Raw genomic sequence first — 21,227 nt, 5'->3', positions numbered from 1 at the left:
CTGGTAGGGCCATCAGGTTGGAGGGGAAAGCTCTATGCAGGAATGGTGATGAACATGGCTGTGTCCTTTCATTCCTACAGCCTGTCATTGGGGCATGGACCCTCTAGCTCCGATGGCAAATGGCTTTCTGTCAAGAGGCTGCCTCAATTGAGCTGGCATATTCCACATGATGGTGGGCCACTATGATGGCGTGAAAATACTGGCAGTGTTGCAAACTGGTGCACTAGTGGACTGTTAATTGCCTTAATTGGCCACCTGCCAACTTGGTTCCCAGTCCACCCCGGCAAAGTTCCCTGGAGGTGGAATCCATTGGGGAGCTGTCCTGACACGACTCCCTGCTAGTTTATTGATACCCCTGCTCCATGCCTCCAACGCTATCAGCTCAGAAATGAAGATTAATTAAAATGTGTTGAAATATCTAACATGAGTGAAAATATCTACTTTGAACAACACTACATTTCAAAACCATGTTTTTACCATATTAACAATCTTCTCAATTTTTCACTTTTAGCTTAAGTAAGGATGCTGTATCTTGGGCATCTCCCATCCTTCTGCGGAATTTTCTGGGAAGCATCTTCATCGATTCCGATATTAGTTGCCAGGAAGGTGCTGTTTACTGTGACTCTCTGTCCGATAACGGACCACTCTATAAAGGACAAGTATGTTCTGGAATAAAATAGGTGACTAAGAATAGAACAGGAGATTATATATATGCAATAGATTATAGTAAGCTCAAGCCATAAAAGAATAGTTTCTTCACCATTTAACTGCAGTTAAATAGTATTCATGAGGTTTTGTGGCATAGTAGGTAGTGTCCCTGCCTCTGAGCAAGAAGCTTCGGGTTCTGGTCCCACTCCAGGACTTGATGGCCAAGGAAGGTGCGTTCACAATGCAGCCAAACAAGTTGAGCATCAACTTGTAAATCCTTCCGACCCACACCAATGGCAGGTGGTAAGAGCAGGAGAGATTCCTATCAGCCATATGATGGAAAGAAATTGGAGCCTTCACCATCACTATCCATTGTTCCTGACTACAACATGCATGTAAAAGTGTACATTGCCACAGCAACTTGGACTCCTTGGAGGGCTTGTTAGCTCAGTTGGCTGGACGGCCGGTGTGAATCAGATTGGTGCCAGCAGCACTGTCCTGGTTGGGGTGGATTCAGGACCTGCCTCTTTGCGCTGTCCGTGGTGGAGATCACGTTGCTATGGGTCGGACCTGCTTTTGGGCAGAGAACTGAAGATGAAAAATAATTTTCATTGTAAAGTAAATGGTTGATTTCCTGAAATAAAAACAGAAAATGCTGGAAATACTCAGCAGGTCAGGCAACAGAGTTAGTGAGCAAAATTTTACAGTGCCATGGTGGCTAGCTTGCAGGTGGGGGGAGTCGCATCGCGACAGTTCCATGATGCATACTCACAGCTGAGGAGTTTTTCCAGGCGTGGGCGCACAGGTGGTGTTGGGAATCGGACAACAATTAGGATGTTTAATACTCCAATTACAAGCCATAATTGGCCTCAGACATTTTGCCACTGAGAGAGCTGCTCACTGCTGTGTGTGGGGGCTGCCAGTTCAGTGGTTGCGACCTCCTTGTGAAAGGCCGAGGAGCCATCAAAGCCAGAGGTTCCTTGCATCGATAACAGTAAAAATGATTCCGCTAGAGGTGGTTCCTCTCTACTCTTGTGGTACCTAAAGGCTTTGGTCCTCATAGTTTTTGAATTGCATCCATGCTTCTGAGGGCACCTCCATGTTGAAGCGCCCTCGTTATCTCTCAGACCTGCCACAGCAATGCCTATCCCTCCCTGTGGGGCTGCCAAGGCTCTACTGCAGGCGGCCCTCTGACTGGACCAGTAGCATCGGGAGCCTCCCTGCCGTCCTTAACAGGACCATGAGCATGGAGGCTGCCAATCAGGAGATCTGCTCCAAGAACATTGTGTTGCTAGTCTCTGCTGGCAAGTTTTGATCTGAACCCTGGAACCCCATTTAGTCCCGACATCGGGGTCCTGAAACCCACAGGAAAATCTAGATGAATGTTTCTGATATTACCTGACTTGTTGCGAATTTCCAGCATTTTTGTTTTTATTTCAGATTTTCAGCATCTGCAGTATTTTTCTTTTGTATTTGTAGCTGATTTTCCTTTTAGATTAGGGAAAATTGGTATGGAACTGTTCCAGCGACTCCCTGTGACATGATTGACCCTTGACATTTTCCACCAGAAATGATATTCACCATTTATTACATTTACCCAAATATATGTGGTATATTACAAGGAGATGTAAGTGGTGAGATGATGTCATGTAATGTATTTTTCAGTATTTGTGCCATAGCAACACTGGGTGCTAGGAACACATATGGAACCCTGACAACCAATGTTACTTTAGGTCACAGGGCTTTCTTTACAGTTTGAATGCCTAGTTTACCATCAGTTACATTCAGCAAAATGCGAACTTTAAAATCTTTTAATATTTTTCCCAAACTTCTGCCAACAATGCTGAGCATCCTATGCAAAACACCACAGCAATTTCCGTCACACTCCTATCTGCCCACCACCCCCCACCCTCAAACCTAGGCTGGCATCCCAGCAGAGCAGAATCAGGGACATGGAAAATGGGAAGGTGTAAGTCCAGTACCGCCCTTGGTCTGTCAAAATTCCACTGCCACTATGACTTAAAAGAAACTCAAGACCATTTTCATTGAATGGTGATAGTATCTTTGACAATATTAGAATCAGACTGAAAATTGGATACTTTTTGTTTATATTACTAGATATCTTTGACCAAGTTGGCTGTAAAATTATATTATCTATATATTTTTATTAAAATCATGCTTGTTTAACTCATCTAAGTTCATTGCTGACTCTATTAGTCCAATCAAGTCTTCCACAATTTCAGACAGGAGTGTAAAATTGGCTAGTTTGCCACTGGATTGCAAATATTCCAGTTGAATGAAAGGGAAAGATCAACATTTCCAATTTTGGCAGATTGTCAAATTAATTAAAATGAAAAAGTTAGTGAAAGCCTATAACTGTTAGTTATACAGCACTATCTTCTATAATTCACAAATTAGCAGTAGAATCCAATACTGGGCTCCTCAAAATTAACCATAGGGTTCAAAAAGCAAGGGAATCAAAACAAGCATCTGCAAGAGAAACAAAGGTATGAGATTAATGAACCATTTGTTAATTCAAATTATTTTATCAATTAAAGTTTTCCGAACATTGTTCATTTTTCTTTTTACAGTGACGATAAATGGCATCATTCCTTTAAGTACCATCAAAATATACATCTAAGTAAGGCAAACTAAGCAAATACAGAAATCATAGATTATTTCTAGACAGTCATAGTCTTTGAATAGAAAAAACATGTTTCAGTTTGAAATCAAAGCAAAGTGCTCCACAGGTTACTAACCTGTTGTTTTAATTTTCAGCTTGGTAGACTGGCTAAATGTGAAAGAATTCTGGTGGCCATTGAAATTGCCGGCTGGATCAATGATGCCAATCAAGCATTGCAGGCTGTTGTCCAATGCTATGGACTTCTTGCACCCTTGATCTTTCACAGAATTCCTTCAACTCCTGTTGTACAGGTCAGAATGCTTGAAAAATAGGAGGGCCAGTGAGCTTGTTATGCTTGGTTTCTTGGTTCTATGAATACTATTTTGCATCCATTTTTCTACATTACAAGAGTGACTACACTTTCTTGACTACAGTGCACTTTGGGATGTCCTGGGTTGTGAACGATGTTATATAAAGGCATGCCTTTATTTTTCTTTCCAAAATGATGTGTGTACACTTCTGCTATTAGCCATGCTGGATGCCATTATAGTGAGGAAGTTAGCAATGTGCAGGGGCCTCAGGCTGCATGTAAAATAGGTAAATCATGACTTCAATTAGCAAGTAATGCTGATTTGACACCCAGCGCTGCCATTCAGTGCAGAGAAGTGATTTAGTTTGATGCCTGCGCTGGAGTGCTGCTTTGGGCGCATTGGAGTGATTAAATTGGGGTTTGATGAGTGAGGGAGTTTTAAGAGTTATTTTAAGGTTAATTTAATTTAAGGGTTAATTTCTATCTAAAGAAAAGTAGTCTTTTCTTTCATTTAGCAATTAACTAAAAGTTGCTGTTTGGGTTGGGAGAAGTTGAGCTTTATTCCAGCTTTAAAGCACGGGCTTACAGGCTCTCCTTGGAGATGCAGCTAGTTAATTAGATAACTGGCTCAAACTGGTTTTTAGAAGCTTGAATCAGGGAGCATAAATAACAGGCCTTCTCCAGTGCTGCTTCTCTGTGCTGGAGTGCTGCAATGGGTTCATTAGAGTGCTTAAGTTAGAGTTTGGTGAGTGAGGGAGTTCAGTGAAGAGGGGAAGGAGGTGCTCCTTTCTTTTGCTACCTTTCTTCAGCCTCCAGTAGTTGGCTCTTACTTTGCTACAGGGGAAGAAGCTGATTGAATGTCATAGGAGCCCATAAAGTAGCGGAGAGGGAGAGCCAGGAGTTTATAGATAAAATCTAAAAGCGGTGTCATAGGAGTTCAGCAAGTTGATTGGTTGGTAAGTATTGGCCTTTCCGGACTCTGCACAAAGGAGACAATTGGTGAATGATAGGTGAGTTATCATGTTATATCATACTGTAATAAACACTTTATGTAAAGTTTAAGGTATGTCAATGCAGCTCGGCCATGTGGAATGTGCATCCTGGATGTAGGAAGTCATGCAGGCACAAGATGCCCTGGATGACTACATCGGTAGGAAGTGTCACCAGTTGTAGAAACTTGATATCCGGGTTGCGGAACTCGAGCAGCAATTCGAGTCACTGTGATGTATCCACAAGGCTGAGGATTATATGGATAGTACATTTAGAGAGTTGGTCACACCGCAGCTAAGAAGTACACAGGCAGAGAGGAAATGGGTGACCGCCAGAGTATCTAAGAGAAACAGGCAGGTAGTACAGGAATGCCTTGAGACTACCTAGTCCTCCAACTGTTTTTCCATTTTGGATACTGGTGAGTGAGATGGTTCCTCAGAGGACTACAGCAACTGCCAAGTTCGTTGCACAATGGGTGACTCAGCTGCATAACAGTGGAGGAGGAAGAGTGGATGTGCTATAATGGTAGGGGATTCCATAATTAGGGGAAGAGAAAGACATTTCTGTGGCTGTAAATGTGACTCCAGAATGGTTGCCTCCCTGGTGCCAGGATCAAGGATGTCACAGAGGCTGCAGGACATTCTTTTGTGTGAGGGTGAACATCCAGAGGTCATGGTCCACATTGGGGCAATGACGTAGGTAGGAAAAACAATGAGATCTTGAAAGCAGATATTAAGGAGTTAGGAAGCAAATTAAAAATCAGTACCCCAAAGATCAGTAATCTTAGGATTACTCGCAGTGCCACGTGCTAGTGAGCATAAGAATAGGAAGATTGAACAGTTCAACATGTGGCTGGAGAAATGGAGTAGGAGGAAGGCTTGAGATTTCTGAGGTATTGGGACCGGCTCTGGGGCAGGTGGGATCTGTACAAGAAGGATGGGTTACACATTAACAGGATTGGGACTAATGTCCTCACAGGGAGGTTTGCTAGTGTTGTCAGGGAAGGTTTAAACTAGCTTGGCAGGGGGATGGGAATCTGAGAGGCAATTCAGAGTGGAGAGGAGAGGAATTGGCAGTCAGAAGTAAAGAAGTATTAACTGATAACGAGGATATAGCAGAGAGTAGTATCAAGTTAGATATAATACTTGGAGAATTTGATAGAATTAGAGTAGGCGTAAGTCATTAGATGGGATCAGAGTAAGGGGGAAAGTAAAAAAGCTTAAATCAGTGCTAATGTGCATGTATGTGAATGTACAGAGTGTGTTTAATAAGATTGGTGAACTACAGGCAGAGTTTGACAAATGGAGTTATGATATTATTGCTATAACAGAGACCTGGCTCAAAGAAGGGCAGGACTGGGCATTGAATATTCCCAGGTACAAGGTGTTTAGGATAGACAGGAAAGGAAGAAAAGATGGGGAGTGACAGTATTGATTAAAGATGGCATTACAATACTGGGGAGAGAGGATGTTCCAAAGAGGTCAAGGACAGAATCTTTCTGGCTATAGGTAAGGAATCAAAAAGGTGCTATAACATTGATCGATGTAGTATATAGACAACTAACTAGTGGAAGGCGTAGAGAAACAAATCTGCAAAGAAATTACAGAGAGGTTCAAGAATTATAGAGTAATTATAATGGGGGACTTCAATTATCCAAATATAGACTGGGAAAGGAATAGTGCAAAGGGACAAGAGGGGTGAGAGTTTCTGGAATGTGTTCAAGGTAATTTTCTGCAGCAGTAGGTTTCCTGTCCAACGAGAGGGCAGACACTGTTGGACCTGGTTCTGGGGAATGAGTTGGCCCATGTGGATCAAATATCAGTGGGAGAGCATTTAGGGGACAGTGACCATTGTATCATAAGGTTTAGGTTGGCCATGGAAAAGGCAAGGAACAATCCAGAGCAGGGATAATTAATTGGAGGAAAGCCAACTTCGATGGGATGAGAATTCATCTGAGTCGAGTGAGTTGGAATCAAATGTTGGCAGAAAAGATGGTGGCTGAACAATGGGCCTCCTTCAGAGAAAAAGTATTGGAGGCAATGTCAAAGAATATTCCCTTGAAGGGGAAAGGCAGGACAAAGTCAGAGCACCTTGGACGATGAGAGAGATAGAGGTGAAGATGAAAAGGAAGAAGTGCGCATATGACAGATGTCAGGAAGAAAATACAGTGGAAAATCAGGCTGAATATAGAAGGACAAGAGGGGAAGTGATAAAACTTATCAGAAAAACAAGGAGAGAGCAAGAAATGAGACTGGCAGCTAACATAAAAGGGAATCCAAAGGTTTCCTATAAGCATATAAATATCAATGGGTAGTTAAAAAAAAAGTAGGGCTGATTACGGATAAAAAATGGGGCTTGCATGTGGAGGCAGGAGAAATAGCAGACATATTAAACGAGTGCTTTGCACCTGCCTTCACAAAGGAAGAAGATGCTACCCAGACCGAGGTGAGAGGAGATAAATGGTACACTAGAAGAATTTACAACTGAGAAGGAGGAGGTATAAGAAAGGCTATCTTTACTTAAAATATATAAGTCACCAGGACCAGATGAGATGCATCCAAGGGTACTGAGGAAAGTGAGAGTGAAAATTGCAGAGGCATCAGTGATAATCTTCCAGTCTTCCTTAGACACAAGGGTGATGCCAGAGGACTGGAGAATTGTGAATATTACACCCTTGTTCAAAAAGGGGTGCTAGGATAAATCCAGCAACTCCAGACCAGTAAGTTTGACTTCAGTGGCGGGGAAACTTCTGGAAATTATAGCTCGGGACAAAATCAATGTCACTTAGACAAGTGCAGGATAATTAAGGAAATCCAGTATAGATTCATTAAGAGAAAATCATGTATAATTAACTTGCTGGAGTTTTTAGAGGAATTAACAGAGAAAGTTGATAAGGGCAATGCTGTTGATGCAGTGTATATAAATTTTCAAAAGGCATTTGATACAGTGCCACACAACAGACCTATGAGCAAAATTCTAGCTCATGGAATAAAAGAGAAAGCAGACACTTCAATAAGAAATTGGCTGAGTGACAGGAAATAGAGAGTAGTCATAACTGGTTGCTTTTTAGATAGGAGTAGGTTTGTAGCAGAGTTACCCAGGGATCAGTGTTGGGATCCTTGCACTTCCTGATATATGTTAATGACCTAGGCGTTCAGGGCATTATTTCAAAATTTTAAGATGATACAAAGATTGTAAACATTGTCAGCTGTGATGAGGATAGCTTTGAACTTCAAAAGGATGTAGTCATGTTGGTGGATTGGGCAGACAAGTGGCAGATGAAGTTCAATGCAGAAAAGCGTGAAGTGATTCATTTTGGCAGGAAGAATAATGAGAGATAGTATAAAATAAAGGGAGAAACTTTAAAGGAGGTGCAGGAACAGAGGGACCTCAGTTTGTACTTAAGTCATTGAAGATGGGGGCACGTTGAGAGAGCAATTAATAAAGTGGATAGTACCTTAGGCTTTATTAATAGGGGCATTGAGTACAAAAGTAAAGAGATCATGTTGAACTTATATAAGACACCAGTTAGGCCTCATCTGCAGTACTGCATCCAGTTCTGGGCGCCATACTTGAGGAAGGATGTGAAGGCATTTGGAGAGAGTACAGAGGAGGTCCACAAAAATGATTTCAGGGATAAAGAGCTGAAGCTATGAGGATAGGTTGGGACTGTTTTCCTTGGAGAAAGGAAGGCTGAGAGGAGGCTTGATAGAGGTATTCAAGATCCTGAGGGGTATGGATAGGGTAAATAGTGAGAAGCAGTTCCCATTCAAGAGACCATCAAGAACCAGAGGGCACAGATTCAGAATAATTGGAAAAAGGAGTAAAAGTGATGTGAGAACATTTCTTTCACCCAGAGAGTGGTTGGAATCTGGAATGAACTACCTGAGAAGATGGTGGAGGTATTCAAAAGGGATTGCTACCTGAAAAGAAAGAATGTGCAAGGTTATGGGGATAAGGCAGAGGAGTGGGACTATGTAAAATACGCTTTCAGAGAGCCAATGCAGCCTCGATGGGCCGAATGGCCACCTTCTGTGCTGTGAAGGTCCTGTGATTCTGTGATCCTGATAAGAAGAATATAGAGAGACAATCTAAGATAATTATAACAAGGGTGCAGAAGCAGAGGGACCTGGGTGTATATGTGCATAAGTCATTGAAGGTGGTATAACAAGTTGAGAAACCAGTTAATAAAGCGTACAGCATCTTAAGCCTTATCAATAGGAACATGGTGTACAAAAGTAAATAGGTTGTGTTAAACTTGTATAAAACATTGGTTTGGCCTCAACTGAAGCATTGTGTCCAGTTCTGGGCACCACACTTAAGAAGAGTATTAAGGCAGTAGAGAGGATGCAGAAAAAATTCAGAAGAATGGCTCCAAGGATGAGGAATTTCAGTTACGTAGAAAGATTGGACAAGTTGGGACTGTTTTCCTTGGAAAAGGGAAGGTTGAGAGGATATTTGAGAGAGGGATAGAGGGGTCTAGACAGAGTAAATAGGGAGAAACTGTTCCCATTCATGGAAGGATTGAGAACCAGTGGGCATAGAATTAAAGTAATTGGCAAAGGAAGCAGTGGTGATATGAAATTTTTTTTTCCCCGCAGTAAATGGTTAGCATCTGGAATTTTTTTATTCATTCACAGGAAGTGGGCTTCGCTGGCTGGGCCAGCATTTATTACCCATCCCTAGTTGCCCTTGAGAAAGTGGTGGTGAGCTGTCTTCTTGAACTGCTGCAGTCCATGTGGTGTAGGCATACCCACAGTGCTGTTAGGAAGGGAGTTCCAGGATTTTGACCCAGCAACAGTGAAGGAACGGTGATATATTTCCAAGTCAGGATGGTGAGTGACTTGGAGAGGAACCTGCAGGTGGTGGTGTTCCCATCTATTTGCTGCTCTTGTCCTTCTAGATGGTAATGGTCGTGGGTTTGGCAGTTGCTGTTGAAGGAGCCTTGGTGAATTCCTGCAGTGCACCTTGTAGATGGTACACACTGCTGCGACTGTGCGACAGTGGTGGAGGGAGTGAATGTTTGTGGATGTGGTGATCCACATCCAATCAAGTAGTCTGCTTTGTCCTTGACTGTGTCCAGCTTCTTAAGTGTTGTGGGAGCTGCATTCATCCAGGCAAGTGGGGAGTATTCCATCCCACTCCTAATTTGTGCCTTGAAGATGGTGGACAGGCTTTGGGAAGTGAGGAGGTGAGTTACTCGTCACACGATTCCTAACCTCTGACCTGCTCTTGTAGTCACAGTATTTATATGTCTAGTCCAGTTCAATTTCTGGTCAATGGTAATCCCCAGGACCTTGATAGTGGGGGATTCAATGATTGTAATGTCATTGAACATCAAGGGGTGATAGTTGGATTCTCTCTTGTCATTGCCTGACACTTGTGTGGTGGGAATGTTACTTGTCAGCCCAAGCTTGGATATTGTCCAGGTCTTGCTGCATTTGGACATGGACTGCTTCAGTATCTGAGGAGTCGTGAATGGTGCTGACCATTGTGCAATCATTAGTGAACATCCCCACTTCTGACCTTATGATGGAAGAAAGGTCATTGATGAAGAAGCTGAAGATGGTTAGGTCTAGGACACTACCCTGAGGAACTCCTGAGTGATGTCCTGGACCTGAGATGATTGACCTCCAACAACCACAGCCACCTTCCTTTGTGCTAGGTCTGACTCCAACCAGTGGAGAATTTTCCCCCCGATTCCCATTGACTCCAGTATTGCTAGGGCTCCTTGATGTTACACTTGGTCAAATACAGCCTTGATGTCAAGGGCAGTCACTCTCACCTCACCTCTGGAGTTCAACTCTTTTGCCCATGTTTGAACCATGGCTGTAATGAGGCCAGGAGCTGAGTGGCCCTGGCAGAACCCAAACTGAGCATCAGTGAGCAGGTTATTGCTAAGCAAGTGCCACTTGATAGCACTGTTGATGATCCCTTCCGTTAATTCACTGATGAATGCATTGTCTGAAAGTATGGTGGAGGCAGGTTCAATCGAAGGAATTTGATTATTATCTGGAAAGGAAGAATGTGCAGGGCTATATAGGGAGAAAGCAGGAGAATGCTGAGAGCCAGCACAAACACAGTGGGCTGAATAGCCTACTATGCTGTAACCATTCTATGATTCTGTGATAATTGGATCCTCCGCCTTCCACTCCAAGTTCATCTCTAGCTGTAAGGCAATGTCTTTAATTCTGCTAGTAGGCAGGCAACATAATCTTCAGAACTCCCGATCATGGCTGCATAGAACAGTATCTATTTCCCTGACTATGCAATCCCCTATTGCAACCATGTTCTTTTTTCTTCCCCCATGAATGGCATGATTAGTGGAGATTGTTGGCAGGTGGATGATTAGAATGCCGTGCTTTGAGCACTGTGTGTTGGTAGGATATGGCATTTAAAGATACGTTCACTGACTTTAATCACTAGTGTGAGGTTATTGAACTTCTTGTGGCACTGCATCCAGGTATACCTGGCATTGAATGCTGTGACTCTATTTTCGTACTGGTTTCCCAGAGTTTGACTGGAGTTCCTCTTGGTCCCCTGTGGATAGATTACTTCCCTCCTCCTTTCTACCTCCTGCATCAGGAGCCCATTCTCTGCCATGTTGTGACACACTTCTGCCTTTCCCCGGTCAGAATCAGATGTATAGGACTTCCAGCACCTGTTGTAGTCACAACACACCTTCTATTTAAAAGGTTCAGGCAACCTTTATGCGGGCTAGCAAAACAACAAGAGAGGGAATATTGCTTGTGACACAGATTTAAACATCCCACAAATGGAAACATCATCTCCAAGTCTACACCATCTCCCTCCATCCCTTGTACTGAGCTAATAAATCTCGCCTGTAATCTTTCCAAGGCCCTGAACCCCTTCCTAAAGCTCGGTGTCTAGGATTGAACTCAATACTCCAGCTGAGTCCTAACCAGCATTTTGTGAAGGCTTAGCTTTTGCCTCCATAGAGCCAATTCCTACGCCCTTCCCATGGCGAGTGGCAGGGAGGCATTTAATCATGTAGTAGGGTGGCAAAGGAGGCCCTGCCACCTTCCTGTTTCCGCCCTGTTTAAGTCCCGGATGGGAAAGCTAGTAGGCAGCCTCCCTGCCTTCCTGTGAATTGAGTCCCTTAAATGGACAATTAACGCGCTTCCATTTGGGAATCTATTCTTCACTAGTTTTTTGGTTTCTAGATATTATTGATGAATTGCTAATTCTCTCAGCAAGCACTTTTATTTTTATTTTCTGTATATATATATTTTTTTTCTTGGTTGTAAATAATTGCATACTATTTTGTTGCATGTTTGTATATTCCAAAAATTTATGTCAGCCTTGTAATAGGCTTGAAGTACTCTTGGTATTGTCAGCTTAACAGTTTTAGTGAAGTAATGTTCAGCAAAGTATTCTTAATTTACTGTTACAAAACATATCTACAATAATACTGGCTTAAGGAAATTTCCCATGTATTACTGCAAAAAGAATGATTACATCTTCAATAATTGTGTGACAGATTCTCACAAAATGTCTGTGTATTCTACAAGACGTTGTTGGTGCCTACAGGCAAAGGAAACAGTTTGGAATAACCGAAAGTTTGCAACACATGACAGCTTGCATCACTTACTATTTAGCAAAGGTATAGTATTTACATTTGTCTACGATTTTTGCCTTCTGCTTTTTACTGCAGTAATGGACAGTAAGTTATTTTACCATAATAATAGGTTCAGGAACAGGCCATTCAGCTCCTTGAGCCAGCTCCGGTAATCAATTAGATCTCTGCATCTATCAAGACATTTGTATACTCGGACTTCCAAAGCTCTGTCTTTCTATAGTTCCTAGTTTCCCACCATTTAAAAATGCTGCAATTTATCTTTCTTGTGACCAAAGTGGATGACTTCATACTTGCCGCATGAAATCCACGTGACCTAGTTTTGCCCATTCACATAACCTTAAGTCCCTTTTCAACTTCCTGATTACATCTGCACACCTTACCGTCCCCCCCTAATTTATTCATTATAATAATTTTCTCCCCTGGGTTGGGGGGGGGTGGGGTATCCCAAAGATGCACTAGGGAACACCTGTCCCTGCTCACCCCAGGTAAGGATTGCCTGGCAATTGCTAAGGAAGTTGAAACTTCCTTTGGGCAATTGCCCTGCACTGGGAATCATCCGAAATTATGATTTAAATTGCAAACTTCCTGACTCACCCCGCAGGCTGACTCACCACCCCCCCCCCAACTGACCCCCCTCACTGATCATCCGACCCCCGCCCACCATCCGACCTCCACCCGGACCAACATCCCCCTGATTGACCCCCCTCGACTGGCCACTCCCCAATTAATGCCCCCTGACTGGCACAGCCCTGCTCCACTGACCAACTCGACTGACCCAACCGAACCTCCCCAGACTACCTGACTCTCAACCCCTTACTGATCACCAGACTGAACCCCCCAACCAACAACACCCGGTTGACTGCCCCACTGACCAATTGACCTCACCTGACTAATCCCTCCAGACCAACATCCCCTCGATCGACCATCCTCCCGATCCACCCCCCTTCCCCAACCAACCACCCCCAACACCCCACTTACCACTTGACCAGCCCCCCAAGACCACCTGATCCCCCCTGACTGACCCGCTGGCAGACTCCCCCCACTGACCACACGACCCCCACTGATGCCCCTCCTGACCGACCCGGCAGGGGGATGGGGGGGGTAGAGTGAACATTGTTGGGGATGGGTGTTGAGGAGAGGATGAACATTGTTTGGGGGAGTGAGGGGTGGGTAAGCATTGTTGTGGGGGGTAAGGCGAGGGTGAGCATTATCAGGGGGCTGGGGAGGGTGAACATTGTCAGGGGGTGAGGGGACGGTGAGCATTTTCAGCGGTTGGGGGGTGGTGGCGTTGAACATTGTCTGTGGAGTGAGGGGAGGGTGAGCATTGTTGGGGAGTGAGGGATGGGTGAGCATTGTTGTTGAGGGTGAACATTTTTGGGAGCGGTGAGAGGAGTCTGAACATTGTCAGAGGTGGAGGGGAGGGTGAACGTTGTCAGGGGGTTGAGCATTGTCTGAGGCACTGAGGGGATTGCAAACATTGTCGGTGGTTGAACGGAGGGGGCGCATTGTCCTGGGAGTTGAGTATTGTTGGTGGGTGGGGAAGGGTGAATATTATTGGAGGCTGAGAGGAGGGTGAACATTGTCAGGGGTGTGGAGGGGTTGAGCATTGCCAGGGCGTGAGGGGGGTTAGCACTGTCAGTGAGAGGAGGCTGTGCAGTGTTGGAGTAGACAGCTCCATTTATAACAGTCTAAGCCAATGAAATGAATACAGACTTTAAGGGGGGACGTGTCTGCAGTTCCTGATAAGAAAAGGGGGTAAGGCAACGTTGGAATTATATCGGACAGTTGTTCTGCAGACTCTGTTCATCCCTACGTTCCTGCTGAAGCCGGCATCGGAGGGTGCAAGGGCTCCATCGTAAAATGTTAAGTGGGCAATCAGCATTTGAAACATCTCCACCGCTGTCTGGAAGATCTGGGCCATTATCTTCACCCACCTTCAGGGGCACCAACCATGTAGCACCTGTCCAAAATGGTGCTGAACTCCAGCTTAAGATTCTAAACCATATTGTGGAGCTAGGAATATAGTGCACAAATCCTCTTTGCCACCTTCACTTACCCATAATATTGGGTGTTGCAGTATGTGTATGTTCTATGTATGTTGTAGTGCACTGTTAGCCTATGGTTTAATTGCAAAATAATGTGAGGTTTCTGCAGTAGATTTTCTAAATATATTATCAACCCTTAAAACTTTCTACTTTCATTCTTGGATTGGGATTTCTAACTTTACATATAACTTTATAAATTTTGAGGTAAGTTTATTATCCTTACCCAGTTCAATTGTTTGGTAACAGAATTGATACTCCAGAAACTAAAAATTTTAAAATGTTTTTTGTACTACATTAATAGACATTACGATGCTGGAAAGAGTATGATCTTGCTTTAGAAGTCGTAATTATTGGAAAAGAGATTCTTCATTCTGCACTTCAGGAAACTGCTGCAGAACAAAAGGCTGGCGGAATCGAGGATGAAGCTGAAACATTGCAGGTATGGATCTAAATGCCTTTTCATTAGCAATAGAATAAACATATTTGTGTCTTTTAAAATTGAGGGGCCAGATTTTACTGAAAAAAGTGATATGTGAATGACAGATGTGCAATTTGGCCAGCAACTTTTATTGAGGAATTGGAAGAATGACTTCCTTGTGTGCAATAAATGACTAGATGACTCTAAATAACACAATGTGAAGTGTGAATCCCAAAAATGGCATAGTTTCTTTAAACCCCCCCCATGACTTTTAAGGAATTACTACTTTTGCACATTAATTGTTCATTTGACTTGGCACAGAAAGTTAAGTCTAGTATCAGCGTAAGTACCCTTTTAGCAACTGTCAGTCAGCTTCCCTTGCTGTGAAAGTAAACAATTATAAGTGTGTAGCCTTATTCCTTTGGGTCATGAATCATTTCAGGAAATTTTAAACATGCCGATTTTATATTTTTTCATTTTTTATTGATTTTTCTTTCCAAATCTTTTTAATCACACTTATGCTAAAGTTTCTGCCCTTCTCTTTATTTCTCTTCAGCTAACCTTTCAGCTATTCTTTCCATTTATTCTTCAATCCTTTAATCTTATTGGTTAAGGAGATACACTTTTTGTCCCATTGTTTACCAGGTCCCAGTTCCCTGTTGCCTTTGCCTCACTATTATCAACTCACACATTTAGTAATTTTGTTGGCAAAAGTTTTTGAAACCTAAATGTGCAATTGCCTAACTAATGGGGCACCCCATGAGATGCCCCATTCCAGCAAACTGACCTAAGGACCTTGATGCTGAGCACCTGAGTTAATATGGAGCTTAGGGTTATATCAGTTTTGAAAGGTAGAAGCGTAATCATTATTTCTTGATGAAAATATGTTAGAGGTATCACAAATTTTTGTATTTGTATGCAATTCAATGAAATTTCATCTTTCCCTTTTGCTCAAGTTCCATGTACAAAGTGAAGAAAGTTAAGTGATCTTACCCCATTATACTATTTACCATGTCTCAATCCAGAACTTATCTTAATGACTTCTCTTCAATGAATGGCATCAGATTTTTCAGTTGCATAATATCAGCCAGAAAAATATCAGTTATAGTTCTGCTCCTGATTATGCCCATTCATGGTTCCTCAAAGTGCAGCTGGTGTAGTGGTGTTGACTAAGGAAAGGATCAGACTGTCCCAGATGTTTTGAGCTCCTATCTGGGTGTCCTGTTTGAGTCCTTGCCAACACTCATTGCCCAAGTTCATAAATTAAGCATGGTCCCTCAAGTGAGTTATTCAGATGACTGGCATTGTTATGGAACCCTACGACAAAATGAATCGGCACTTGCAGAATGAGGGAAAGGTGACAAAAAGACAATTTTTTTTTAGGTTTCATAAGCTTTAATTGTAGTTTAGCCATCAACGTTAAAAATGTTTTCTCACCAATTCCATTATAGGAGCAGCCCACTGTGTACTACTGTGATTGAACTGATTCTAGTCAACCTCGCCTGGGCCACTGATTCTCTTTGCTGTCTCCTGTCATTCCACAATTTTCTTAAATATATATGCTTAAACTCAGCAGAAAGGTCCAACAGCTACAGCTCATTTGTTGGGTGATAGTCCTCCAACAACAGAGGTTAAAAATCAGCTTTTATCAGCACAGAATGAATTTGGAGTCCAAATCAATCCAGAAGGAAGTCTTCATCCTTAAGTCAGAAGAGAACTGAAGCATGAACAAGGATCATTTGCAGGAAGATATTTACAGCAATGCACCAGCTGAGCCATGTTCTGAATCATCTCCAATACTAGGAAGATAAGATTAAGGGAAGAATGAATGTCTCCAGGCCTTATAGGAGCTTTGACATGTTAACTGAACCTGTGGATTAATCTCTGCTTTGATGTTAATTCAGTATTGGTTCTGGTGAAGTGCCTAAAGCATTGAGAAAATCATTGGCATTCATGATCCTTACCAGTTCAACAGTCCTCCTTGAAAGTCTTAGCTCCAAAATTGATATTGATCAAGGTTGATTGTAAAGCTGAATCACATTGAGAGTACCAAGCAGAACGAATCTTCTAATCGTAACATTCTACCCACAAAAGTAATGACAAATGGATAGATCTTCCTCCTTTGTGCTTCCAACTAGTATACCAAAAGCATGTGCAGTGTAAAGGAAAAATAGGTGCTAATCCTTTGCACTTGAATAGCATTGTATCCAAAGTTCTTCTGGCTTTTTTAGTGACCATACCTGACTGCAACAGAAGACATAGCAGCATAAACACCATGGAAAGGAATGCAAGCAAGCTTTCTCAAATAGAGGCAGATGGAGATTGGAGGCAAAGCATCCTCATGGAAAACTGTCAGTATTACTTCCTGAGCTGTCTTTTAGGTGCTTTCTGTCTTAAAGAGGCAGCCTAGTATATTGATGAAAGCTTTTAATCTTTAGCTTTTGGCATTCAAAGGTGTTGCAACTTTAATACTTGTTGCAAAATGCTTTAGTCTACATTTATTGATGATGATGATAGTGTTTATTACTGTGTAACCTACATTTTTTACATTATAACTTACCTGGTGGAGGCTGACAAGAGGAAACAAAGCACAAAACCTTTTAACAGCTGCTGAAGAAATTTGATCCTCTTGATAGTTTCCTTGCCGCTAAGCAAGGATCCTCCATGTCTCTCATCGTAAAATTGTTGAATCCCACCTTAAACAGAAAGAGAAGCCATGCAGGTTAAGCAGTAGCTTCCACCTGAGCCTACACCACCATTTTCTTATCTGTACAATGTTTTCCTTGTTTCTCTACCTACTGCTTGATACTATGGTTTTGTCCCTTGACCAACTTCTTCAGCCTGAGATAATGGTATGGTCGGTGGGGAAGGTGCGCGGGGATGGAGTTGCTGGTGACATTGCAGAATTGGTGATGGGCTTGCAAGCATTGGATCAATCTCTGAGGAAATACTAAATGCTAGTGACAATGGTAACTTTTGCGCTATGTATGACAATATCAAAAGAACACTCAGGCCCATCATCATCAAAGTTCTTCCTTTGGCGGAGTATTCACTGTCAGGGAACAAGTAAATTGACTGCAAGGTAAGAGGAAGTGAGGCAAAGTGACCGCCTTTGACATCAAGGCAGCATTTGACCGAGTGTGGCATCAAGAGGCCCCAGCAAAATCAGCGTCAATGGCAATCAGGGGGAAAACTCTCCACTGGTTGGAGTCATACTTAGCACAAAGGAGGTCATGGTTGTGGTTTTTGGAGTTCAATCATCTTTGTTCAAGGCACTCACTGCAGGAGTTCCTCAGGGTAATGTCCTCGGCCCAATCATCTTCAGCTGCTTCATTAATGACATTCCTTCCATCATAAGGTCAGAAGTGGGGATGTTTACTGATGATTGCACAATGTTCATCACTATTCATGACTCCTCAGAGACTGGAGCTGTCCATGTGCAAATGCAGCAAGACCTGGACAATATCCAGGCTTGGGCTGACAAGTGGCAAGTGAGGGGAGGCAATTGTGTAGTGGTATTGTCGCTGGACTATTAATCCAGAGACCCAATGTAAAGCTCTGGGGACCTGGGTTTGAATCCCACCACGGCAGATGATGAATTTGAATTCAATAAAAATCTGAAATTAAAAGTCTAATGATGACCACAAAACCATTGTTGATTGTTGTAAAAACTCATCTGGTTCACTAATATCCTTTAGGGAAGGAAATCTGTTGTCCTTACCTGGTTTGGCCTGCATGTGACTCCAAACCCACAACAATGTGGGTTAAATGCCCTCTGAGCAAAGGTATTTAGGGATGGGCAATAAATGCTGGCCTAGCCAGCCAGCAATGCCCACATCCCATGAATAAGTAAAAAAAAAATTTGCACCACACAAGTGCCAGGCAATGACTATCGTCATTTCCAAGACAGAATCGATGGCATTACTATCACTGAATCCTCCACTATCAACATCCTGGGGTTACCATTGACCAGAAACTGAACTGGACCAGCCATATAAATATTGTGGCTACAAAAGCAAGTCAGAGAATTGTGTGGTGCAAATTTTTTTTTTTTACTTATTCATGGGATGTGGGCATTGCTGGCTGGCTAGGCCAGCATTTATTGCCCATCCCTAAATACCCTTGCTCAGGAATCCTGCGGCGGGTAACACACCTCCTGACACCCCAAAGCCTGTCCACCATCTGCAAGGCACAAGTTAGGAGTGTGTTGGGATACCGTCCACTTGCCTGAATGAGTGCAACTCTAACCACATTCAAGAAGCTTGACACTGTCCAGGACAAAGCAGCCCACTTGATTAGCATCCCTTCCACAAACATTCACTGCCCCCACTACAGACGCACAGTGGCAGCAGTGTGTACCATCTGCAAGATGCACTGCAGGAACTCACCAAGCCTCCTTAGACAGCACCTTCCAAATCCACAACCATTGCCATCTGGAAGGACAGGGACAGCAGACACGTGGGAACACCACCATCTGGAAATTCCCCTCCAAGTCACTCACCATCCTAACTTGGAAATATATCGCCATTCCTTCACTGTGACTGGGTCAAAACCCCGGAACTCCCTTCCTAACAAGCACTGTGGATGTACCTACATGCCATGGACTGCAGCAGTTTAAGAAGCCTGCTCACCACCAGCTTCTCAAGGTCAATTAGGAATGGGCAATAAATGCTGGCCTAGCCAGCAACGGCACATCCCGTGAACAAATAAAAACAAAGCCATCAAAAAAACGGCAGCACATGACCTCACCAAAGTTCTGAGGATGCATTCCTATCATCTCTCACAAATGGAAGGATGCCAAGATGGAAATATGATGGCCTTTGTCTCCCCACTTTTAGCTGGAAGAAATTTTGGCTTTTCCAAGACTGGGTGTTGGCAGGCAGCTTTTTTTTAAGATTGCACCTTTACTGTACCCATGTAAGTAGTTTCTAGTAGTTAATAAATACTTACTGTTGAACTACCTAAGACTACGAATACCTAATAAGGCCGACCCAACTTATCCCAACAACTTTCAACGTAGTGGCAGTGAATGGAACAACTGAAAACCTCGCAGAGATTGCAGAAGAAAATTGAAATCCTGGAAAACTAAAGAAAAAATCTAAGAAGCATTTGGACCTGAAGAAAAGCTCAAGAAACAGAAGGAAATCGTCAGAGAAAAGCTCCAAAGAAAGGCTTGGAATCTGAAGGCAGAAATTAATTTCTCCACTGCAGCAGAAAACTCCATTGAATACCATGGAAGCCCAGCTTCAATACGCGGAGTGTACAGAGTCAGCAGACCTAGCAGGGGTTTTGAATTTTAAATACCTGGACAATACAAATCCTGAAAAAAGTTAAATACTGCACTGGTTAGAAATTGCCCTTTAAGCCCAGTCCGAGAAACCTGATTCCTGAGTTGCGCTTGAACGTGAACCAGCTCACTCTGAACAAAGAAAAGAAATTAATAATTAAAAATAAATTGTGACTGAGTAGGCAACTTAAAAAACCCAGCAAAAGTCAGGATTCAATGTTTCCACGACTTGAGAACATTGCTCTAAAGCGGTGAAGACTCTAAGCAGTCGATCTAGGCAGCCGTTGTTGAAAAAATTTAAATGCTAAGATTGTGAACGCCATTATTGTGGAAGCCCGCCGAAACCGGCAAGCGTTGGAAAATCCTTTGTGCAGAAGTGTACAACGATGCCATTTTGGATTTTCAGGAACCTCTTAAAGCTGAAGATTGTAACCATCGATCAGAAATCCACTCTTTCCAGATCAATTTGGACTTATATAAGGCCCAGAACAATCACAAAATTTGGGACTTTGAAGAAAGAGGTTCCTTACTTACATGATTGCTTCAGGTCTGGATAAAAGACAGAAGCTGAACAAATTAGCTTACTGCTTCATTTGGTGGTCCAGATAGCCGGTGATATAATACCTAGACAAGGAATCAACGAACCAGCTGCAAAATTTGATGAAGTTTAAAAATGATTTGACACTCATTTTAACCTCAGAAGTAGCAACATCCTTGAAAAGGCTAAAATAAACATGTCCAGCAGCCAGGAGAACCTGTCAACTCCTTCAATAATGAACTGTACAGAATGGCTGAAGGCTGTGATTACGCTGACCTGAAATCTGAGCTAATCAGGGATTGAATAGTTGTTGGAGTGGCCGATGATGCATTCTCAGACATGTTTCAAGGAAGGAAGATCTAACCCTTGAGAAGGCCGTCCAGATTGTCAAGCAATCTGAAATCTGTTTGCAACACGGATCCATATTAAGGGGAGAAAGCAAATGATGGTACAAAGTAAACTCCACTGTCCAGTTAGTGAAACTGCACAGAAACAGGGACACTCCACGTCAAGGGAAGCAATACCCTAACTGATCAGTAGAGCGACCATGCCAGTGCTGTGGAGCAAAACTCCCCACAGGCATGATCAATGTCCAGCAATTTCAGCCCAATGCTTTCAATGTAACCGAATAAGACGCTTTGGGAAGCTGTGCAAAGCCAAAACATCAAAATGTACTGAAGATCCCGAGAGGATTCACAAGGTTGAGACAGCACACCAAGAGGACACACAAACATGCTTCTTGGTTGAGGTCAAAGATCTTGGATTTTT

General features: G+C 42.9%; 1 protein-coding gene across 1 annotated transcript in view; it reads left to right on the top strand.

The window, feature by feature from the left end:
• The window catches only part of LOC121286091 (cilia- and flagella-associated protein 54-like), a 254,632-nt gene that overhangs the window by 174,517 nt on the left and 58,888 nt on the right, over positions 1 to 21,227 (top strand). The window contains exons 26-29 of the mRNA XM_041203086.1: positions 512 to 659; positions 3,427 to 3,582; positions 12,073 to 12,195; positions 14,518 to 14,655. Of these exons, the coding sequence (XP_041059020.1) occupies positions 512 to 659; positions 3,427 to 3,582; positions 12,073 to 12,195; positions 14,518 to 14,655 (565 nt within the window). The remainder of the gene's footprint in view (positions 1 to 511; positions 660 to 3,426; positions 3,583 to 12,072; positions 12,196 to 14,517; positions 14,656 to 21,227) is intronic.

The sequence above is a fragment of the Carcharodon carcharias genome, chromosome 13 (assembly GCF_017639515.1).
Source record: "Carcharodon carcharias isolate sCarCar2 chromosome 13, sCarCar2.pri, whole genome shotgun sequence".
Classification (NCBI taxonomy): domain Eukaryota; kingdom Metazoa; phylum Chordata; class Chondrichthyes; order Lamniformes; family Lamnidae; genus Carcharodon; species Carcharodon carcharias.
This window is presented reverse-complemented; position numbering and strand designations above follow the sequence as displayed.